Genomic DNA, 19148 nt, shown 5'->3' with positions numbered 1-19148 from the left:
ATTCTGAAATTTTTGCTTTCATTAATTCTGAAATTTTTGCTTTCATTAATTCTAAAATTATTTCATTCAATTAATTCTAAAATTATTTCATTCAATTAATTATGAAATAATTTCATTAGTTCTGAAATGTTTTTCTGAAAGTAATTTTGAAACTATTTCTTTCACTAGTTATGGAATTGGTTTTTTTAATCAAAGTTTTTTTTTCAGATTTTCTATAAATTTAAGCCTCTTCATTGGCGGGCCACTGCAAAAAACTTTGAGGGCCCATGTGGCTCGTGGGCCATACGTTAAAGACTCCTGCAGTAGAACCTTTCCTGATGGATCAATTCTGTCAAAGGGACTTCAATGTTGTTTCACAACTCATTAGAGAACACATTTTTTGCAGAATACAGTTGTATCCTTTCATAAAAGTTTAATTCCAATAAATATTTAAAATACTCAATATCAATTAAAGTCAACCAAAAGTGCGAAATATGAAAACAAATTCAAAGAAAAGTAATTAATGTTCATGTAAGGTGTACCAAATATCACTACAGAATGATGGACATTTAAACTGGGTTGATGTGGAAGGTAAAAAAAGATAACTGAACACGAACTCGCCAAATCATGAATCGTATAAGATTACCACCAAACATGGCAGCTTCACTTATATTACAGATTTCCAACTGGTGTTCCATGGAACCCTAGGATTCCATGAGAGCTTTTCTGGGGTTCCACAGAATAAATCTGTGATGTTTGATTTATGTTCTGATTTTTGAAGAAACTTTACAAATTTCAGAACCCGGAGAGCTTTTACAGAAAAGAATTTTCTAGTTATTGATATTCATAAAGCTATTATTTATTGGAAATTCTGAGAATAAAGTACGTAAATTAGGAGGTGGAGACCCAGCATATCATTTTACCTGAGGTCCCATGATGATGTTAGGATGGCCTTGGGAATACATGTCAATTAGACAAACATTCAAAATTAATTTTGGTTCTGTTGGACAGCCTTATAACCATCAAGGGTTTCATGGAGCAACTTCATAATCATCAGAGGTTTCATGGAGCAACTTCATAATCATCAGAGGTTTCATGGAGCAACTTCATAATCATCAGAGGTTTCATGGAGCAACTTCATAATCATCAGAGGTTTCATGGAGCAACTTCATAATCATCAGAGGTTCCACAGAACAGCTTCATAACCACTGAAGGTTTGTGAGAGCTTTTACATTGGAAACCCCTGGATTATATATTGGCACGTTTCTCATTCTGAGCACCCGATCGGAAGGAGGCATTAATGGACTTGCTCCCTCCACTTCTAAACCTCCTGTAAGGTTCATGTCTGCCAAAGCTTTTTATGGCAAACTTTAAAAAAATGTGTTATTCACATACACCTATGAATGAAGAATTTATTGGGCACTCAATCTTTAACAACTGTACTGTATTTGCATTCTTAAGTACATTTTTTGGTGGTTGCTTGACCTATTAACAATTTTTTGAACTTTTGTCAGTTAAAAAAATAAAAAATATCCCTTGTGCTGAAAGTACCAAATCTGCCACCTACAACTCAATAATTATAATTTTTAATTTTTTAAATGAATTTTTGAAATTTCACCCACTTTCTGCACACTCTGTGAGTAAAACCAACAAAAACTCAAACAGCAAAGTATTTTTACAGTATATTTTATAATATATCCTCTTGAAGTTCATGTTTTCCCCCTTATGCCAGAGACATGGATGTGTAAATTTTCACTTTTTGGGTTTATCAGCTGGTTGGATAAATTATTGTGCTATCTAAGTTTTGCCAGGCGTGGATGTGTATACCCATTAAAAAAACATGTTATAAAACATTTTAGGAAAATGACATCCATAGAGTAGCATGGATATAGTAAACATTCAAATGTCAATTCCTAATTTTATGAAATTTGCACGTTCATGGTTCAGGCATAGGAGAGATGATATGACAAATTAGGGAAGTAAAATAAACAGTAGTTGTGGAGACCTTTCAGACTGACAAATGGGTTTATTTCTACAGTAAGATGTCAAATATCCCTACATATGACCTACTGTTTGCCTATTTATTTGATGGAGATGGGCTAATTATACACTCTATTACTACTCAACCATACATGTACGTTGTACACATTCCTCGACAGAATTTCTAACGAATCGATACATGCAGGAATGTGTTGTGTATGAATGTGTGTGTGTATATGCTCGCCTTAATGTATTTATGTTGTCAGAGTTGTTCTTGTTTTGTGTTCTAGATTTATGTGTTGCAGTTCCAACGTTAGATAATATTTTATGTTGTATAGTAATTTATAATAGCATCTCACAGTCCCCAAAGCAGAATATGCTGAGAACTGTGCAGAAAAAGTGAAGAAAAGAACTCTTATGTGTATAAAACAATATTGTGGAATTTGAACTGTAGAACCATTTCAGTCAGCTGAAGTCTCATTGCAGAACAATGCAAAAAATTCTGCCTTACGGCATTTAAGGCCCACTGTTTGCCTTAAAACAGTTATACAGACACTTTTTTAAATAAGTGACTGGGTTATGAATGGTCAAAAATCATCATACAAAAAAATTGAAAGAAAAATATTAAATTTCACTTCATACCATTGGAGATATATATATTACGTAAATGTGATATATTCGATGATTATATATAATTGCCATTTATACATAATCATCTGATACATATACATAATCACTGGCTAGTTGATAAATTTTGTTCATATATTATGAATTTATGACATTTACAGGTGATTATGCTTTTCTGTATACAGTATATGACCAACTTCTTGTACCCCACTATAACCTCAAATGCAGGGCCGGGCTCAAGAATTTCGCAGCCTGGTGCGAAAAACTTTTTGCAGACTTTTGTTTTGTAGTCACTTCTCGACTTATAAACTTTTCGAGTTACGAACATAAATCTTGAAGGGAAAAAAATGTTCAGAAAGAACTCATTTTTTCATTATTTCAAGAACAAGTTTATAGTTTGGATTGTAACCAATAGAGCTCAGAAGTTTAAGCACTAAAACACCTAAAATAGGCATTAAAAAAAGGCATTTATTATTTATGGAAGGAAGAAAATATAACTAAAAACTGAAGTATAAGGGTCCAAAAACTAGTTGAAAAATTGGTTGCACTTAATCTGCCTATTATTTAAATTACAGTTTATAAATGTATTATTATCCAAGTTAAATTGATTTCAAGCCCAAAATAGAGTATTTGATTAAATAAAGTAATTGACAAAAGAAATTATTTTTTATATTCCACACACTTACTTCTTATTTTTTATATTCCCACATATGTGACACTCTTCCAAGCATGGGACCCTCTGTGGCCACATCTGTCACACACCCCTGCAGGCAACCCTGATCAATTGAATTGAATACAAAAAAAATTTATGTATGTAAAATAAATAGCCATTGTTGTTTGCAGTGCATTTATGGTGTAAAAAAACTAAATCAAAACAACATGGGCCCTCAGAGCTCTGTCTTCTCCTACCCCACCTTGGGCGAGTCATGATGTCAACTGATGACCTCTTGTGACAGTCATCGGTCAGCTATACATATACAATGCAGTCCAATGCCTGAGCAAGACATAATATAAAGCATGTGAAGCAAAACTTTTTAATTTTTCTCTGCTTTTATAACATGGGCTGTGTTCATCTGAAACACCACATCTAACACACACCCATGGCCCCACAAGGGTGGGGTTGACAGGGCTCTAGCCTGGGGAACTGGGACAATTTTTACCATTTTTTGTTTTTTCATTTAATAAATTCACTACTTTGGGAACCATGAAACATCTGACAAAGGGCCTGCCAAAGATGCCCGACCAGGGGCCCTGGTGCAGGATGTGGGGACCATGCTAACACCATCCAGTTAAAGCAAAGTTAATTCATGACAACACCAAGTTCCCTATCTCTCAAATCACTCATTCGCGTTTAAATGGATCTAGAAGAGGGGAGGGCACTTTCTGATGAAACTCAATACTGAGAGTTTGAAATTTTTTTATAAAAGCATTTCTTTTGTTCTCAATGCTCAAAATATCCAAGTTTTGTATATTATGGTCTCTGAAATGCACCAATAAACTTAAAACTATGTTAAAATAGGCAACTTTTGCATCCAACTTTTGCATATTATGGCCTCTAGCCAATAAACTTAAAACTATGTTAGAATATCCAAGTTTTGCATATTATGGCCTCTGAAAATGTAGATTAATTTAAAATTACTACAGTATATTTCACTTAACGTTCCCACTCAGAAAGTTTTCTCACATTTTCGTAATCATAACTTTTACTAACACTTAATCAAAATTTCCTGTTTAAAGCGTTTTCCCGCATGCAACATTTTTCATGACAAGTTTTTGGAAAGCACTATAAGTGGGATTTACTGTATATGAGTTTTTCAATGTTATTACTTGTTTAAAACCAGGAGTTTCTTGCCACAAATAAAATCCAAGATTGAAATCTCCATATTTAAATTCTTAATTTTAAAAAGAAGCCTTGGAATAGGTTCTAAAATACTAACAACACTGGCTGCAATCAGCCTAAATCTCAGATATAATTTATTGAATAGTAGACAAACACATCGTCTCATCAGATAATTAACTACCGGGGCTGCAAGCAATGTAGCCTATATCCTAAATTTTTGGACCTCTGTGCTCTTAAATGTTTTTATGCATGAACTCTCTATTCATGAAACAAAATATCTCTAATTTTGCTACTATACTAGGTGAATAATTAGATTTAGAAAAAAAAATCAGAGAAACGTCTTACCTGTTTTTTCGGAAGTTCAGTAGTAAAAATTGAAAAATTGTCAAAATGTTTAGAATTTATACATTGTATATCAGTCTTCCGGAATATATGAGAGTATGATTCAGATGGTGGTGTTTATGACTGAAAATTTTGAAGAAGTTCTCAAGCCTCCCTAGGGAAACATCGTGACAGTTCAGAGGTTCTCAGGAAGGCATGCATTTAACACTCAGAATTAAGTCGAAGTTGTCTCACTCTGGGACAGTTGTCGTCTAGAGATGCCCATGCTACAGGATACTAAGGGAACATCAATAGTGGAAGCACAGCTGAATAAAACTACAAACATTCACCTTGTGCACACTATTGGTACCTTCAGACTAGATGGTAGCTCCAACAAGAGGGGAAGTTTTCAAGAGAAAAAATCACTAGATTTCTTTTGTCGTGTCCCTCCTCATTTGATGTCCTAATCATGTTTTTTTCCCCTCGGTTAATACAGCCCTGTTATTCTTTATGTTTATGGCAGAAAGAAAGGCCAGACTTTTTTCAGGGGTAAAGAATGCGACAAACTGCATACACTCTTTTCTCTTTTTAAACAAGCTACCGCCATATCTAGTAACACTAAAAACTATATTATAGGGGATTTAAACTGAAAGCCTCCTTTCATAACCAATAATATTAATAGTTTAATGGGAAAAAAATTAAATTTTTTAATCAAAAATTTTCAAAACATCTTCTGAGAAAGGAAAGGGTTTCTTTTGGAAAAATTGTGGCCAGGTGTGATAGCGTTTTTCGCACCCCCTCCCCCTAAGTCCAGTCCTACTCAAACACAATGAATACATAATAATACGGGTGATTATGTATGATCCTCCAGGTCACGTTGGTAAACATGATATATCTTCAATGAACTAAAGTTTACAGGAACAGTACTTAAACTTGTCTAGGATGATGAATTCGATAGTAATGTTGGTTTTGTTGGCACATGTTGATACATGTGAAAAAAATCAACATTACAAGACTGATAATAATTTTCATGTTCTACCTTTTTCACACTTATTTTCATTTGATAATTTTTATGGCAAAATATGTGTGGTGTATATGCATCACATACAGGTTAAACTGATGAGGAGAACTAAAACTAAAGAGAAGAGAGGAAATAATTTTTTGCATATTTATCAAACTTACCAACTTCATTTGAGAATTATGTATAATTTCAGGTAAAAGTGATGAATTTAGTGAAATTTATCAAAATTATTGAAATTATTGGTGATTATGCATAATTGCTAATTTATCACATTTATCACAACACATACATAAAATAATGGTATAAAACATTGCAAAAGAATAAAAAAAACATGATTTCTACTTTTTTAATGTATGTTTTGAACATCTGAATAAATTTTGGTTAATTTTGTGTATTAAATATGATTAACTCAAAATTTAATATTCTTCAAAAAAATCTATATTTTGTTTCTGTTTATTTCACATTTCTTATCTCTTAAAATATTTTTTATTAACTACATCAGTTTATATATAGTAAAGAAAAAAAACATGCTGTGTAATATATAAATGTGAATTTTTAGTGTACCCTTAAATGTTAAATTGAAAATTATTTTTTTATCCACCAGGATAATTGGAACAAATATTGGAACAAATATTTTTAAATATATGCGTATTCCTCACAGATCCATTCTTGGTCTTATGTTATGAAGAACTCATCTATATGCATATGCATGCCATCTTTATTGTATTGCACACATAAACCACAATTTATTTCCTCCCTAAAGAGAATATATTTTTTAGCTAATTATAATAATCAACAATAAATTATATGATTAAAAACTGAAATATGCTATATGTTTGAACATACATATATATATATATACATACACATACGAACATGTAATATAGAGCTATTGCAATTATAAAGAACACAAGTCCAAGAAATCATGCACTGATTACTTAGATGTAAAATGGAAAATAACAATATGAAATTAAATGAAGAATAAAAAACTTAATGACCCTGAATACCAAATAAACAATGAGCCTTATAACCAGACATTTAGATCATATACAAGAAATGATAAAATTATAGGCGTATTCGACTGAAAACATTATTGTTTGTCTCTTCTTCTTTCCTTGCCTCGGGACATGGCAGAAGTTTAGACATGGCTCTAGGGGGACATGGATCAACCATAGTTTCTTGTGGTACAGGGGGTGGAGGAGGAAGATTGTGTTCCTTCTGATAAAGTTCCCACCTTGCATCATCTGATTCATGAGTGAGATATCGCCATCCCACTTGAGATTCAAGTTCACGGAGGTCACACCAAGTTTGATAGTCCTAAAATTAATGAAAAATTAATATGAAACTATTTAAATTATCATTATCAATAAATATAATTATTTATCAATAGAAAAATTAATTTGAATTTCATTAAAGAAAAATAAATCAATGTAAATGTTGTATAACAATCATATCTCCTACACAGAGAGATTTGCACATGAAAAAATGAAAAGAGCATAATGGAACAAAACATTCCAGTCTTGAAGTGAAAACTAGCTGAATTCACATTAAAAATTGTATGATTCTAAAAAATAAAGCAGGGTAAAATATAGGAGTGCAAAAGAAAGCAGCATTTTGCTTTGAAGATATCTTTTAAGGCATCTGAAATTATGATTTTTTAGTAAAATTGAGTAGAAAAAGCAACAGATGGCTTTCATTCTATGGTGCAAGTACTATATCTACTAGTAGTATAAAGTTGATGACTAAACCAAAGTGATATTTGATTAAGAATTTGAACTTCTTTTTTGTTGAATGAAATTATGGCAGAATCATCTACCAGTAGAAAGTCAGTCCCCTTGGGGCAACGGGAAGTCATTCATATGGAAATTTTGCAGCAATGATCCAATGACACTTCCTTGAGCAATTGATTACCTAATCTGCCTGGGGTTGAAGTGTAGTCATTAATTCAAACTCGGAAGGTCATTTTCTGCAACAGTCCCTTATGCAAAACTTCGTCGAAACTTTTGGCTGAATTCAAGAGGGCCTTTGTGGCAGTATCGCTATGTATTTTGACATCCTGCAAGAGCTCAGTAACTCACAGCAGTTGGGTAGCACAAGAATAGGCCCAGCAGAAGACATGTTGTTCTGGCTATCTGCAAAATGATTTATGCTAGCAACAATCACTCATTCAAATACTTTTGAGAGGTTGCTCAAAAGTGATATCTGTCTACAATTAGAACAGAAGGTGAAAGACAAAAAGTCCTTCCCTCATTTGGGAACACATTTGATTATAGCACTTTTTCAATAGTTTGGGAAGTAATGCAGTCGCAAGAGTTGATTAAATATTTTTACAAGATATTGCAATGAGTTGGGTGGGAAGACTTCAAGGGCCTGATTTGTTATTTCATCATCACCAATGGCCTTATACAAGCGGAGGTTCTTGATGAATTTTGACAGTTCCTCTGCATGTGTAGGATAGAGGGCGGCGTCAGACTCAGCAAAGTCACCACTTAGAAATATGTTGACTATTTTGTCAGTTTAGTGAATGGAGGAATGTTATTCCATGGACTAAATTGTTGTTGAAATTCATCTGCGAATATTTCAGCCTCATCTTCGTCTGTATAGGCCAGGCCCGAAGGGTCATCAATAGCTCTCATTGGTGGGCTATGCATCTTTCACATCCAATAAAGTTTGAAGAGGGAGCCATCTTCACATGTGACTTCTGTGATGTAGTTGATATATTGCTCATTGATAAAACTAAGAATTTCACAGGAGACTCACATATATTTTTAAACCTCTCGTGAAAGTAGGGGTTCCAGGTATGTTGCCATTTATGGCAAAATTTATTTCTGAGCTGGATACTGTCTTTTAACCCTCTGGGAATACCCAGGAGATTAAAATTGTTCTTTTCCTGAGACGATTCTAGAATGGTGGTTTGGATAGTATCTGCAAGATCAGAAATTTCTGCTTCAATCTCATCTGTGTTGGTGCTTACACTCTCCAGAAAAATCTGCTGGGTTAATAAGTATAAAGTTTACAATATTCATTATAAACATCTGACTGTACTTAGAATTCTCTTCTTCATAATAACAGTATCCAATGAATGAATGAACTAGTATTCATTTCAAAAATATTGTTCATTGCATTTCTAGTAGAAATGCAACAGTTTTATTTCATATCCTCTCTGTTTAAATGAAGCACTTGGTTTTTCAATCGGAACAAGCATACTGCTAAACCAAACAAAATAAATAAATACATAAATAAAATAAGATAAAACATGTGACAAAACAAAATACAAAACTGGCAAAATGCCCAATGAGGTGGCTGACAAAAAAACCCATATATTTGGAATCATTCTAATCAGTTAGGCAGGAGAAATATGGAACTCTGTCATTACAGATAAATATAATTTCATCAATGTGACAAAATGATTTTCAAGATATATTAATGCAAAGAAATTTTGTGACAATATTAATAGATTTGGAAAACAAAACAATTCAATTAAAAACTATTAATTATTAGATTGAATTAAAGACCATTTCAGTCCAGCTAGAGGGCTGCAAGAAAAAAGATTAATTAAAATAAATTTTGTTTCTCACAATTGTCACTCATGTACCTGACATGTGGGCATTGCATATTTACAGTAAGAATAGCAATAAATATCAGAAAGCAATAATAGCAATAAATGTTTATTAAATAGAATGACATGATCACAAACCTGTAACCAAGCATGACTGAGGGATTTGTCAACAGTGTATCGCTTTCTTGTTTTCACTTGCAACAAATTATTTATCAAGTCAATAGCTGCAACAAAAAACATATATATATATATATATAGTAGGAACAAAAATCGCATAGTGTGAAAAATCTAGAGATATGAAGATAGAGAATATATATATATAACAAGAAAAAAAAGAGAGAGAATATATAATATAAGAAGAAGAGAAGAAACCAAAATATTCAGTGTTGCTTGGAAAAAGTGGCAACTAATCAAAATTCAAGTTAAAACTTATACAGTGGTACTTCAGTTTATAAGCATAATTCCTTTTGTAAACTTTCTTGTAATCCAAAACATTCATATAACAAAATGATCTTCCCCATAAGAAATAGCATAAACTCAAATGGTTTATTTCACAACTGTCTCCCTCGATTCTTTTTCTGTTTAATGCTTCATTGGGTGCAATATAAAATGTACAATGTAAAAGAAAATATTTAAAATGTAAAATAAGTTTGTGATGTGCCTGACAGACACATTGCGCCTGATGGAGGATTACAGATAGAATGCAGATTTATTTTATTTAATATTATTGTATTTTTACTTATTTTATATCGAAGGCTCAAGTATTTTCAGAATGGTACAAAAGAATAGGGAGCTCCACTTTGAAATTCCTACTTACATTAACATGCACAACAAGAGTATGAGATAGTCTTTAATGGGCTCAGCTATGAATTCCCATTACTGTAGTCAGTTACCTACCTCATAATGGATAGGGCCCCTGAATTATGTATTGAAAGTTTCATTGATATGCATACAATAATGTCACTAATGTGCTGTAGTGTGTTGGATACATGGAATTTTAGAACACTAAAAATTTTAATTTGTGAATCCTGTGATATACTTTTACTCGTTTAAGACCCAGATTCTTGTACAACCAAGTTCCAGGGATCCAGTCAAGGGTGAATATGCAAAACCTGTCATAGACTAGTCCTCATTTAGAAGGCTTTGGTATATGTATTATTGGTAATTGTGAGCTATATTTTTTTATATATCCTGCAAACAACTCCTAAACCAATTTACTCATAATCTAAAGTTTTATGTATCTTCATTGACATGATAATAAAAGATTAAAGAAATAATTGATTACAGACTTTAACTAATAGTATGAAACATTTTTAGGGGAAATGTTAATAATAGTATGCAGTCGGGTAAGAGTTTTGCTGTTGGTAGCAGGGCAAGAAAAAAAAAACAAATAGTGACCAAGTTCACACATTCGTTTTGAACTATCTCAAGACACTGCCATTATTGGTAACATTCTTGATGTCTTCAATTTATTAGGTAAAATGTGATTTTGTCATGTTAATAAGAATTTTTCTGTGAAGGAATCTTAATTCTTAGTAGTATGTGGAAATAAATATGCAAAAAAATAAAATTACCCCTTGAAAGCACACAATATTGGCAGGCCTAAATTCAATTTTTACATCCATGTAGCCAATGATAATTGACCAAATGATTCAGGCTAGTTCTATTCTGCATCAACCTATATTGATGCAAGATGTTCGTAGGGGGATAGAAGTTAGGTGTTTGCATAGTTCTAATCTTATCTTATAGATGCCCTATAGGCAGAGATAGACTTGAAAGGCTGGGGGGGGACATGATGGTGATGATGTCAATTCATACATATGGATATACATTATATGAGTCGGCTCCACCATTGGTGCTCGGAGGGCAATGACCCCCTCCCCCATGAGATGCCCTGAGGAATGTTGAGGAAAGTTTGATTATTTTTATACTTTTTATTTGTTAATAATGTCTTTTTAAGTAAAACGATTCTTGCATATTATGTTTTTATGAGCTTGTTTTTAAAACAAAATGTTACTGAGAGCGTTATTTCCTTTAAAGAACCTACAAAAATGAGATTTAAGCCCATGGCCTCACTTCCTGGAGCTGGGTCTCTAAGTTGTCATCTCTGGTTGGCCCCAGGACAGGATTTTTCACAAGTCATTCTGAAGTAAATTTATAGGATTAAAAAAGGGATTTGTTATGAGCACCAGGGCTGAAGCTCTGTCAATCCCACCCCATATGGATCCCAACCACCTTATGAGGTTATGTTGTACTCACATGCTTTGGGAAATTAGTATTATATGTGTGACAATATTATATTTGAAGATGTTTTCCCAGTTAATTTTTCTACTCCATTGTGCAATCTAAAAATATCAAAAATTTAGTTACTATTTAAAATGAAGTACATCAGAGTAGGATGTCTCTAATTTTAAAAGTAAAAAATAACAATGGATTTGTCAGGGGTTGCACCACTTTTTCTTATAATCTGAAAATACTTCAGTGCACGCTAAATCATAAAATACTTCATAGGTGGGTGTGACATATTGCCATTCCACACACTTAAGAAACATTTCCACACACATAAAATAAAAACTAGAGGGAGCGGTGGGTTGCACACATTTTAATTGTATGTTCTGAGTGTACCTTCTTAAGGAATGAAAAGAATGTGAACAATTTCAAAGTTCTATCACCATATTCTAAACTAGCTGTTACCCGTGACTTCACTCGCATGGATTTTTTAATATGAAAATCAGGGTTGGCAAGTTTTTGCAGCAGTGGAAAAACCATGGTAAAAACCGCCCTGGTAAAAATAGTTTTTTGCCACATTTTTGCCAGTGGCAAAAATTCATAGAATTAAAACACTAGATTTATCTTTTCGAATTTATGAATAAATAATTATAAAGCCTTATGCTTATCAATTTTTTATGACAAATCTGGGTGATGCATATTTTGTTTGGATAAAGCAAATATTTTTGCCACCTGGCAAAAATTCATATTTTATTTCGCAAAAAAATATTTCATTTGGATAAAGCAAATATTTTTGTCACATTTTTGTCAAAAAGTTGGATTTATCTGTTTGCAATTCTAAAATAAAGTCTTTTACTTATGAATTTTTTTATAACAAATCTGGGTGATGCATATTTTATTTGGATATGTTTTCATATATTTGTTTGCTGAATATTCATTTTTATACCATGTAATTTTATGTTTCATATGTTTTTTAAGTTTTTATATTGAAAAGAATATTTTGTAATTGAAAAACCAAGCTTGGTATGTCTTGAGTAAAAATAATAATTTTTACCAATTTTTGCCTGGTTTTTTCCACTGTCCCAGCAAAAATCCAACCCTGATGAAAATTCTTCTTTAAGACTTTCAAGGGTTTAATTTTGAAAAATCCCCTCTTAGTGAGTCTCCATATTACAAAATAAGACTACTGACCAAATTTCATGTTCATACAGCTTCAACGGTTTCAGCTAGGCGATGTTGCCCCACATAACTTTTGTTACAACAAAACCCTAACAATGCCCCTTGGGGTTGAATTTTGAGAAATCCCCTCTGAGTCTCTGCATTATAAAATAAAACTACTGACCAAATTTCACATTTATAGTTTCAGCAGTTTTGGCTCGGCAATGTTGCCCCATATAACCTTTGAAACTCCTTAAGATCCCCCCCCCCCCAGAGGTTAAATTTTGAAAAATCCCTTCTTAGTGTGAGTCTCTACATTATAAAATAAAACTACTGACCAAATTTCATATTTGTATTATTGTTGGTTGGGTCGTTGTTGTCATTTCATTAACGCTCATTCATCCCTGTGTAATTTGAATTGGAATTCTCTTTTAATGTTAATTAAGGTGAGTAAAAACTTATCATTTATATTTTTTTGGTTGAAATATTGTTTTTTTAAGGGACATCCAAGCTTTTTTTTGTATGTAATGTGTTTTTTTTTATATATAATATTTTAATTTTTTTTTCATTCAGATACTGTTAAATAATCGTTATTAATTCTCAGCCACCTTGTTGGGCATTCTGCCTGTTGTGGTCTTGTAGTGTATCTTCAGTGGTTTTGACTCTGTAATGATGAATCAGTCAGTCAGGGCATGTTATTTTATATGTATAGATTCACAAAAAAATTACCCTCTGCAGAGACTTCTTTCCATGGGCATGGAGGATACATAAAAGCTGCATTCTGAATCTGGTCATTGATATCTTCATCTTCATTAAATGGAAAGGTTCCACTTAAACTGGAATCAATTTTTCAGAACAGTAAATAATAAAATAAAGAAATAAAATAGACATATATATACACATGTTTCTAAACCCTAAAATGATATCAATCTTATAGATGAGAATTGAAATTCTATACTTAATGGGGCAGTCATAACTTAGGGTAGCATCAGAGGATTAAAATTATAGTAGATTTCATTAATAAAACTCATATAGGAATGAAAAATTAGATTGGTTTAAGAAGCAAAATTCAAGACCTCCTATTGCATAACAACTTACAGTTAAACAAGATAATATTAAATATACCTGAGTTTGAATGAAAAGAATAACCACATTTTTTTTAAATATTTCTAAAAAAAATGATGGGCAGAATTTAATGAAATTTAGCATAGATATTAAATTGCTCTAATAGAGAGCAGTTTGTACCAATTAAAGCAAAAGAAATAATAATAACAATAATACTGAAACTGTGATAGAATAAATGTCTAGGTTAGGGCTTGATGAATCGAAAGTAATTTAAGCACCGCCAAATTTCTTAAAAGAAAAACATTTATTTATTTTGAGGAAACTACAAGAATGATCTCATTTCCCTTCATCTCATTCCCAACTTTTCTGGGTGTTGGTAATTCATTTCATGTTTTAAATAAAACATCTTTAGGAATGAGTAACATGAATCAGTTTCATGAGAAAGGCAGCGTCTTGCAAAGGAAAATGCTTCTCTAAATTCATCTACAGTAGGAGTCTGTGATAATGATGTATTTGAAGTGGTGTATTGGGAAAAAATCCACTTACCATCACCAACCTTTGCTATGATTGTGTGAATGATGGTGGTTTGAAACCAGGCATTTGAGTAACTAAGAAAACTCATAGGCCATATTTACAGAGTTTTCTCATGGCATTATTGTCTTCAGGACATTTTCTGTGGTGCCTATAACAGCAGGGTCATCCAGTTGTCAACAGAGAGCCCTGAAGCAGTAGAATATTTTCAGGCAAGAGGGGCCGAGAGTATAGAAAAACATTTTTTACCCAGCTGTATTGTGTGGGTTTCATGATGACGGTACTCAAAATTGCAAAAAGAAAAAAAATACAATTAAAAATACAGCTGTGACCAGAGGCACATTTCCCTTCCTTGGGCCTTGCAACAAAACGAATGATTTTCAGTGCGATAGGAGGAAGGGGGATCATCCAAATTTCTATAACTTATGGTTGCAGCTGGAAGCTTTTGTCGAGGAACTATAAGAAGGTTTTTCATCTTTACCCTTGTATGATTTTTAGACTGAAAAATTCGATTTTCCATAGTGGTGAAATAAACGAATTAGTCATTACTGTGGAAATGATTTGAGGAATGAAAGGGTAATGAATATATTCTCGCAGTCTGGTACGATTGATGTCACGGCCAGGCGGTTGAGAAACACTGCAATATAAGATATAATACAAGATAATATAGCCTATACCGTATCTAATTACTTCTATGCTCCTCAGTCCATTTCAGCACTTTCAAATGAACAAGGGACAATATACCCCAACTGGATAATTGGTATAACTCAGTGGTTCCTAAACTTTCATGCATCAATTATACAGAAAAGGTTTGAGGCATAACCCTTAAAATATGTAGGATGCATGCTTACCCCCAAAAATGTATGGAAGTTGTGTACACCCCTAGGAATGTATAGGAGGTTTTCTTACTCCTAGAGATGTATTGTATATGTACATACACCTACAGCAAGAGAGAAATGTGTAGGGAGCTTGGGTACCTCCCTTGAATATTATGCGAGAACTGATGAATAACTAACGTGCAGAACTTTTTCACTTTCTTTTTAAATTCATTTTTTCCACTATTACTGATTATTTTTTGCATACCCTTGAGGGCCTGTAATGTATCCTCAAGGGTACACATACCACAGATTGGGAACCACTGACTAAGCTCATTGGTATGAAACCAAAAGCCTAATTTGTCTGTACCGGACACCTGAATGCAATTAGTGCACGACGTAACCTGTTCTTCATAGCTCTACTTGGTTGTTCAGTTATGCCATGATTGGTACAAAAAGATTATTTAAATTATCCCCTTAAATTTTTCTGTATACATTATGTGGATTATTCTACTACTTGAACCCTCAAACTAAGCAAATGAAAAATTAATAAACCACTAAATGGTCCCCATACACCCCATTCCAAAATACTTAAAAAACAATACAATTTATGCTTTGGCAGAATCATTAATTGCAATCTACTACATTTGTATTATTTGGCATTATATCAATGATTCCCTCCTCAATTAAAATCAATTATACAAATTTTGTTGATAGGTTTTGGTAAAAAAGTAGGAAAAGTAGGACAAAAACTAGAAAGCAGGACGAAACTGAGAAAGTAGGAGCACCAAAATGTCAGATAATTTTTCTGCATTCACTTGTGAAAATGATTATGGGAAAGAAGATATGAAACACCCCTTTATCCCTGAAGAAAGTAGGTACAATTTTTGTACTTCCTTTCTTCTCTGCTAGGGGGGAAAAGTTTTCAAGGGGGTTCAATATGAAGAAATAGACAGGCTTTTCGACTGCAATCTTGCTCATGTGAATGGATAGTGTGAAAAGGGAGTATGGTATGACTAGTACTGGAGGTCCCACAGTACACACACAATGGATGTAATAAAAAATTAAATAATGGGCATGAATATAAAGAAAAATGAGATGATCCTCCACCAATATGAATAGGAAGTACAGAATTATGGAATAGTCTGGAATAACAGGTTTTCTCTGCCTTCAGGTATGATCCCCAAGTGGAACAGTGATAAACTACTTTAAAATGCCACCACAATACTCTGCTGTCAGTGTCACTCGGTTAAAACCATCATCACAGGTGCTATAGGAGAAGATTTGTTTTTCCACTTCCAGAAATTTACTCAGGCAAGTTTTATAAAAAGTGTTTATTAATTACTGGAATAAACCTAATAATAATTACCTAATAATTTGAAACTAAGTACAATGCACATCACAAGAGTTGCATTTTATTGTGCTGTGTTCATTTCCTCTAGTTGGAAGGAACACTGTTTTTCCGAGGATGGTGTATCAAGTTACATGGAATACTATAAGTATCATCTGACTTGAGTTAAAATGTCTCTTGAAGACAGAAAGTTATGGAAGGTAGAAGAAAGGTCTGGGAATAATGTGTCCCATTCTCTATGGGTCAACCTTGACTATTTTGAGACAGAAAGGAATATTGCATCTGTGATTTTTATAAATAGACACAATCACCACTATGAACTATAAAAAAAAAGGAAAAACTATGAATTTTTCATTTACCATTTTTCATTTTTATTTATCATTGTCACAGACACATTAAATCTTGCTTTTGATTAATTTTAGTAGGTTTTCTTCATTTTGAACCCTCTATTCCACACAACCAGACTATTTCATATTAGCCCTTTAATATCATTTTTTATAAATACCCTTTTCTCTGACATGATATTTAATTTGAATACCATACATTTGTTGATGCAATGAGAAGAACTTTATATAATATTTTACAAAAAATACAGGTTTTTCCCATCTTTCTAGTTAGAATAATAATAAAAAATAAAAATTTTATTTGCATAATCCCTTCTTATTCTAAATGATTCAAAAATAAACATATATTTGAATATATATAATATATAGTTGAAAATATAATTTTTACAGTAGTATTCCTAATCGTTTCCTATATGTGTCCACTAATATAGAGTATTTACGGAATGTCACAATGATATATTCAAGATAATTTTATGAAGATTTCACACTGTAATCCATTACTTTTGAAAGACAAAATTCAAAACATTAGATAACCAAGTTCAGACCTTATATCGACTGGGTGATAGTCATTTAACATGACTTTTTCTGAATGTATGTTACAGATTGTATAAGTGGGCATATAGGCAAATACAAGGTGATTGCTCCTATCGCCTTATGTAAATTGGTATGTGTAATTTATGCATGCAAAGTTTGGAAACTTCAACATTTCAGCTTAATTAGATTCTTATATTTTTCCTCAAACTCATAAAGCACCAAAATAAAATCAAAATTATTTATTCTTTGAAAGACCATCTGAAAGAATACTTTTAGACTACATAAAATGCTATCTAACATACACTAACTTATCGTGAGTATCAAGCACACTGAAATTTAGTAGATCTTATCAGTGACATAAAAATCAGGTTTCGGATAGGTGCAAAGAGGCATATACAGTAGACCAGTGTTTCCCAAAGTGGCCAATATCGCCCCCTGGAAGCAATAGAAGTGTCCGGGAGGGGTAGAAGCTTGGGGTTTAGTATAGCATCCTATGGGTTGGCTTGAGTTGGAGGGAAGGGGCAATGAGAAGAAAAAAATTGAGAATGGGGTGATATGGAGCAAAAAGTGTGGGAAACTATGCAGTAGACTCACGATAATTCAGACTATACATTAATCCTGTCCATCCAGTAATTTGCCATTTTTCCAAGGAATATATAAGAGGAGGATTTAAGAGGAATATATGTCGCTGCATATACAGGGGTTGGACAAAACAATATAAACACCTGTGAAATGAGACAAAATCTTTATTAATAGGCTGTTAGCCCTCCTTTTGCACTAATTACAGCTTGTATCCATCGTGGGATGGACAAATACAAGTCATGCACCACAGTCACTGGGACACGTAACCACTCTTCCTGCAAAAAATTCACTAATTCAGAATGTGTCTTTGGACGTGGAAACCTACTGCACAGTTTGGCCTCCAAAATACTCCACAAAGGTTCAATTATATTAAGATCAGGGAACTGAGCGGGCCACACAAGGTGTTGCAGTTCATCATGTTCATCAAGCCAGTCTCCAACAATTCCACCAGTGTGAACGGGCGAATTACATCTTGGAACACAGGTCAAGAATTAGGGAACTAATTTTGCACCATTGAATGAAGATGGCCGGCCAGAATACTGACATAAACCGATGCTTCAACCCACCCATCCAGGACAACAAGTGGGCCGATACCATGGTGAGACATGATGCCCCACAACATCACTGATCCCCCTCCATTCTTAACAGTAGAAAGGAGACAGTCAACATCATAAGCTTGTGCTAGCGTTCTCCAAACATAAACACGTCCGTTAATCTGGAATAATGTGAACGACGATTCGTCTGACCAGATGACATTCTACCATTGTTGTTGTGTTCAATTCTTATGTTCATGACACCATGTTCATTGTTTCAAGGCATTGCATGGTGTCACCAATGATTTTGGAATAGTCACTCTACCTTGTATGTTTGCTGCATGCAGTTCACGGCGGATAGTTTTTGTCGATATACCTTCCTGTAGATGTGTGTTCATCTCAGATGTTATCTGGGATGCTGTTATCTTGTGCTTTCTGGCCACAATCCGCTTCAGAACCCTTCTGGGTCTATCAGACATCTTCGACTTTCGGCCACTGTTATGCTTGGTAGATGATAGTCTTTCCCTGTTTGCTATAGGCTGTCATTACCATCGATACAGTACTTCTCCCGACACCAACAAGGGTGGCCATTTTCATTACTGTGTTTCATTACCGTCACGGCAAGACGGGCTCCAACAATCATGCCTCTTTCGAAATCTGTGAGGTCAGCCATAACGAA

The 19148-nt window shown here is 33.4% G+C and overlaps 1 protein-coding gene across 2 annotated transcripts in view; it reads right to left on the bottom strand.

The window, feature by feature from the left end:
* Window positions 1–6225: 6225 nt before the first annotated feature.
* The window catches only part of LOC149072969 (serine/threonine-protein kinase D3-like), a 234427-nt gene continuing 221504 nt past the window's right edge, over window positions 6226–19148 (bottom strand). For both annotated transcript variants that reach the window (XM_089246375.1, XM_089246376.1), the window contains 3 exons: window positions 13444–13550; window positions 9466–9551; window positions 6226–7085 (listed from right to left, as the gene is read on the bottom strand). In XM_089246375.1, coding sequence (XP_089102501.1) covers window positions 6834–7085; window positions 9466–9551; window positions 13444–13550 — 445 coding nt within the window. In that variant the 3' untranslated portion in view covers window positions 6226–6833. The remainder of the gene's footprint in view (window positions 7086–9465; window positions 9552–13443; window positions 13551–19148) is intronic.

This window comes from Pholcus phalangioides, unplaced genomic scaffold (genome assembly GCF_987345545.1).
Source record: "Pholcus phalangioides strain wild (caught in Gottingen) unplaced genomic scaffold, Ppha-v1.0 ptg000017l_1, whole genome shotgun sequence".
Classification (NCBI taxonomy): domain Eukaryota; kingdom Metazoa; phylum Arthropoda; class Arachnida; order Araneae; family Pholcidae; genus Pholcus; species Pholcus phalangioides.
Note: the sequence above shows the minus strand (reverse complement) of the source record. Positions and strands in the feature narration are given on the sequence as shown.